This window comes from Dendropsophus ebraccatus, chromosome 6 (genome assembly GCF_027789765.1).
Source record: "Dendropsophus ebraccatus isolate aDenEbr1 chromosome 6, aDenEbr1.pat, whole genome shotgun sequence".
NCBI classification, from domain to species: Eukaryota; Metazoa; Chordata; class Amphibia; order Anura; family Hylidae; genus Dendropsophus; species Dendropsophus ebraccatus.
The window spans coordinates 136,209,021-136,215,020 of record NC_091459.1 but is presented as its reverse complement, the minus strand read 5'-3'; the positions used below and the strand labels follow the sequence as shown (position 1 = coordinate 136,215,020).

At 44.2% G+C, this 6,000-nt stretch overlaps 1 protein-coding gene across 4 annotated transcripts in view; it reads right to left on the bottom strand.

The window, feature by feature from the left end:
* The window catches only part of ATAD2B (ATPase family AAA domain containing 2B), an 89,662-nt gene that overhangs the window by 60,869 nt on the left and 22,793 nt on the right, over nt 1-6,000 (bottom strand). For all 4 annotated transcript variants that reach the window (XM_069973079.1, XM_069973081.1, XM_069973080.1 and 1 more), the window contains 2 exons: nt 5,064-5,175; nt 3,852-3,967 (listed from right to left, as the gene is read on the bottom strand). In XM_069973079.1, coding sequence (XP_069829180.1) covers nt 3,852-3,967; nt 5,064-5,175 — 228 coding nt within the window. The remainder of the gene's footprint in view (nt 1-3,851; nt 3,968-5,063; nt 5,176-6,000) is intronic.

Below are 6,000 nucleotides of genomic sequence, written 5' to 3'. Positions count from 1 at the left end.
TGTTGTGTATCGGGGCTGCATCCCTGCCCCCTGATGGTAGATGGCAGCAGAATAGAAGGACTGACTATGCTGGAATTTACAACCCGGCCCCAGTACCCAGTGGGCAGTTCCTCCTATGCATATGCCAGTGAACGTGGTGTCTAATAGTAGTAGCTAGGTACAGCCATCCGCTTGCATCATGTCCTTGGATTTATAGACACAGAGGACAATGCCGATGCTGTGAATACGAAGCCCACTGGGCCTATGCAGAAACACAATGGACGTAATGCATGGCTACTGTGAACCACAAGCAGGGGTTGTAATCTATTAGGAGGCAGGTTTTAAAAGTAGATCTTTATTGAGAGAAAGGCTTTATAATCAGCCATCTGCTATGCAAGCAGCTAATCCCTGCCACACAGAGAAGCGGCGGAGCCGTCATACGAGCACTCTCCCCGCTGATCACATCTCAGCTAACCGCAGCAGCTGCTGCCAGGAGATTTAACCCCCCTTTCCTAGTAGGGACATTATGTATATCTGAATAAACCTCCTATTATAACGCTGTGACACCACAATAAGCCAGTATTTATAACAGGTCTTAATAACCGCAATACTCAATGCACAATCGGCTAGCAGGCCAATGGCGCCATCTAGTGGTGGACACATAGAACACCAGGTCCCTAGATAGATATTATATCCAATCTAAGCGTGAATTCATAAATCGGAATCTGCAAGGTATCTACTAGCTAACAAAAAAATTCTATGTGGAAAAAAAAAAAAATTAGTAATCTTTTCCTGACAGCTCTGGTTAGGGTCAGAGTCCTATATGTTTACAGTAGGGGGTATATTGTGTATATAAGACCACCATATACTAAAGACATTTCTTAAGCATTCTGTGTCCCCCCCCCCCCCCCCCTAAACCTCATAGTATCTTTTTTCCCAACATATCCTGTATACTGCAGACAGACATTTCCGTCGCCATACTGTGCACAGTGGAGGAGACTTAGGGCTTTCCATGCTGTAGATTCATCCACTGTGTACACAGTAGTTATGTCATGTTACCAGAATTTTGTGTTCGATACAGATACCAACTTTTTTTAAATTCAATACTCAATACCAATTCGATACTTAATAATTAAAACAAAACAAAACACAACTAAAGAAATATAAATCTATAATCAATCTATAATCCAGTGGCGTAGCCACCGTGGTCGCGGGGGTCGCGGCCGCGACCGGGCCCGCCACAAAGGGGGGCCCGCAAGGCCCTCCCTTTCAATCACTCTTGTGACCGCAAGCATTGTTTTGCTTGCGGTCACAAGAGTCCGACTCTGTCTTCCCCCGGCTGCTGCGCAGCTGCCGGGGATGTCGCGTCTTATCCCCGGCAGCGCACGCATCCCAGAGCTCCCTGCGCGCCTTGGGCCCTGACTTCCGGTTCCGGCGTGCAGGGAGCTCTGGGATGCGCGCGCTGCCGGGGACAGACCAGGAGGAGTGAGGATCAATGTGGGAGCGCGTTGTCAGGTGAGTTAAGTTTTGTTTTTTATCAGCCTGTACGGGTGGGGGGAAAGAGGGGGGCATCTATGAGGGTGGGGGGAAAGGGGACCATCTATAAGGGAGGAGGGTGGGGTGAAGGGGACCATCTATAAGGGAGGAGGGGGGAGAGGGGGCCATCCATAAGGGAGGGGGTAGAGGGGGCCATCTATATGGAGGGGGGAGAGGAGGCCATCTATAAGGAGGGCAACATGGGGGAGAAGGGCCATCTATTTGGGGGGGGCAACATAGGGGGAGAGGGAATACACAGAGGGGGGCATATATTATTAGGGGGTCACATAGAGTCAGGCTACCCACTAAAGGAGTGTGTAAAGGGGACAATACAGATGTGCAGCGTGTATATAGATGAGGATGGTGCCAGAGTGAGGAGACTAATATGTCTGTCTGGCAGATTCTGTGGATTCGTGGCTCGGAGAAGTTCTCATAACGGCCCAGGGCAAATGGAGAAGAAGATGAAAAGGGAAGAACTCCGATCAGAGAAGACGTCCCCCTGTGAGTCACCTGATATAACTGCACTGTAATGTATATGGTGTATAGAGCCTGTGTAGAGCTGGGGCCACCTCTATATGACTGGATGAGGTGATTTAGTGTACTGGATTTGGTCAGTAACAATATGGTGGTGATGGTAGTGGTTGTGGTGTGGCAGTAATGTTTCCTCCCTATATACTGGTATTACTGGTAATATTAGTCTCAGTATACAGGATTTGGTCGGTAACAGTATGGCGGTAATATGTACGGTGATAATACTTTCTCTTCCAATATGCTGGTGTTAGTGGTAATATCTGTCTCGGTGTGTGTGTGTATATATATATATATATATATATATATATATATATATATATATATATATATATATATATATATATATATATATACACACACACACACACCAATAGCATCACTTGGTCGTGAAAGGAGGGGGGGGGCCCAAGTTGGCCTCTAGCACCAGGGCCCAGGAGACATTAGCTACGCCCCTGCTATAATCCATCCTTCTCCTGCGATCTCCTCTTCCGGCTGCCCCAATCTCCCTCTTCTCTCTCCATGTCCTCTGCAGTATACTCTATGTTAAGCAGCACAAAAGCACAGCTTAACAAAAGTATTGACTACCAGGGAATCCTGGTATTGAACCAAGATTTTGCCCCAAGAATCAATATTAAAATCAATTTTTCAGGGCATTGTGCATCCCTAGTACACAGACTTCACTGTACACCATTCTCCAATAAACTATTGCAGAAGGAACAGTGATTTACTGATTATGTGAACATTGGTTGCACGACCTTCAGGGTTCCTGCGCACAGCAAAGAGGGCACCTACCTAAGAAGTCAGAGCGTCCAGACAGGACACAATGCCGGGGACTACGAATCACAGCAAGCAAGGGCCCTATTACACAGAAAGATGATCATGCATGCAGGCAACGATCAGACAACTAACAGAAATTAGTTTGAATCCCTTTGATCACATATTTTCAGCTGACCATAAAATCATTGTTAATCGTTCACAAATCTTTTGGTGTATGTAAACATCGTATACTAGAATATATGAACGATCATAAATTACAATCCTAACTACTGACTATTGTTCCAAGCATTATGGTGAATGGTTTCAGGTCGTTCCCAAAAGCTCAAGTTTACAAATCGTTTACCGGAGAAAAATAATTTAGTCTAATAGGACCCCAACATTATCAGTAATGTGATGGCTGTTACGTCACTTGAGTTTAATGTGAACATTTGAGACAAGTCCCAGGACTTGTATTTGAGGTTTTATGAAGTGCCCATTTTGTGTAGATTAACTCAATATATAGACTGGAGAAAGATGATGACCAAGTCTGCACATTATTCCTTTCAGCGAGAACATAAATGTCACAAGCAACAGCTTTCTCTAAGCCGCCAATACACTGATACAGATAGAGCACATGTGGCCGACATTACGTAAATGTTTTACAATTATGTAAACGTTTGTTTCACAGAAAGGTCCTTGTATTCTGTGCCGTCTAAAAGTAAAATTCTTGGCTAAAAGTAATAATAATAAATTGCACATGAGAGCACAGCTATAAGAGATCAACAAGAGCCACATTCGATCATACATTGTCAGGAACATTATTGCATCTCCATGGGGTAGAGAAGAGGTGCTGGACAACCAGGGAGCCCTGTGACCCTACACCCTAAGTGCAGGAGTGAAGAGGGGGTAATGGGCATCATGCTGGAGCTGCTGCCTCCCCCTGTGATGGCCGTCTGCTGGTCCGGATCATTTGTGACCTGATAGGGAACAGCTCTCACACATGCAGGGGTGTCCCCGTTTTATTATATAGAGTTATAGCCACCACTTACCTTGGAGGTTGAATTTTGAACTTCTCAAAGATCTCCGGATACAAAAGGGGGAAAACTACCATTTCCTTCAATGCATAAATGTGCTGACTGAGACCTCCAACACTGTCAAAGCGAACCTGAAGATGGGAACAAGTATAGGTAAATCCATTGTGCAAGACCATTTAAAAGAACCATGAACGCAAAAACCTGCTATTTTATATTATACTTCGTGCAGGGCCAAAAGGGTAGAGCATGACTCCAAGGTCAAGAGATCATGCTTCACCCCACAAGCCCTGCAGTAAGCATATTACAGTGCATCAGCTTTGTACAGAGAGCACCTCTAAGGTTATGTTCATACATAAAGGAGTTGCCCCCCTTTACTAGATGACTTTAGACATAGTACACGCCCCAATCACTAATGTAAACGAGCGCCGATCTGCTAGATTGGTGCTTGTTCACTTAGCCTATTATATGACTCGATAATCAAGCAACAAGGGCTGTGTGTATATTATATATATAAAATTTGGTTATTGATGTACGTGCAGCCATTGCTGTATATAGTAAATAAAGTATATAAGTTACCTGTCCACTCTCCACCGGTGTTCTTCGCACTTGTCCCTGCAGCCGCAGCTGGGACTTCAGAGCTGGTCTCTGAACTGACAGGCTGCTCAGCCAATCAATGGCCGAGATGAGACAGCGTAACAGTCAGTGATTGACTTAGCGGCCTGTCACTTCAAAGACCGGTGTAGAAGCTTCAGCAATGGCAGCGAGTGGGCAGAAGCAAGAAGAATTGGCCTCATTAAGCAGATTATCACTCCATGCAATAGGGTCCTTGCTGTTTCTCTGCAGCTTTACCCTACCCCCCCCCCCCCCAACACATACACACACTCTGTGCCCATTCTGTATACACACAGATGACCAATACATGTATATACAGCTGCTGAGGGAGAAGTATATGCAGATAAACATCACTGGCCACCTTTAACATGGGAGCCGTGTACTGCTATAAAATAGGCAAAAAGTTTGATAACTGAAAACTTCTGTGCAAGTTCCCAACTTGTTGCAATAAGCAAACTACAGTCATAGCATACACACACAATATAGGAGGGCCTTTCATCTACAAAAAAAACTTGGAACATGCAGAGATCCCCAGCCATATCTTGTGCAAACTAAATACACAAATGCAACCATCTTTACCACTTGTTTTCTACCACTGTCACCTTCAAAACTCACCGAGCGATCAAGGTTCATTGGGTCTACATCAGCCAAACTAGCACCAACTTTTACCCGTTCACGCAAGATGCCGCTGGCTAGATCCTCAGGTCTGAGGTTCATGGGTAGACACCTGCAGTACAGAGGAATAAAAAAAAAAGTCAATGTGACCTAAAAGTAAAATGGAGGTCCATCTGACTTTAATCTTAATTTTTAAAGGGGTATTTCACAAAAAAAAAAAAAATCTTTCAAATCAACTGGTGTAAGAAAGTGCTAGAAATTTGTAATTTACTTTTATTAAAAAAATCTCCAGTCCTCCAGTACTTATCATCTGCTTTATGTCCTGCAGGCAGTGGTGTATTCTTTCCTCTCTGACACAGTGCTCTCTGCTGCTACCTCTGTCCATGTCAGGAACTGTCCAGAGCAGCAGTAAATCCCCATAGAAAACCTCTCCTGCTGACAAGGCTAATATCTCATACTGCATCAGGAACAAGAGGTAATATTATCCTGCCCAATAACCCTTTGGAATTGATTCAAGTTTTTCGCTGGACAACCCCTTTAAGCAGAAGATGGAAGGTAATGCTATTCTAGGTCCCATTACTATCCCCCCATAAAGAGGAACTCTTTACCCCCTTTAGGACCGGGCCAATTTAGTTTTTTGCGTTTTCGTTTTTTCCTCCTTGTACTTAAAAGGCCATAGCACTTTTTCCACCTAGAAACCCACATCAGCCCTTATTTCTTGCGCCACTAATTGTACTTTGCAATGACAGGCTGAATTTTTTCATAAAGTGCACTGCAAAACCAGGAAAAAAAATAAATGTGTGGTGAAATAAAAAAAAAAACAAACAGCACATTTTGTTTATTTGGGGGGTATTTGTTTTTGCGCCGTTTGCCCTGGGGTAAAACTGACTTGTTATACTGACTTGTCCGTCAAGTCGTTTTGATTACAATAATAAGT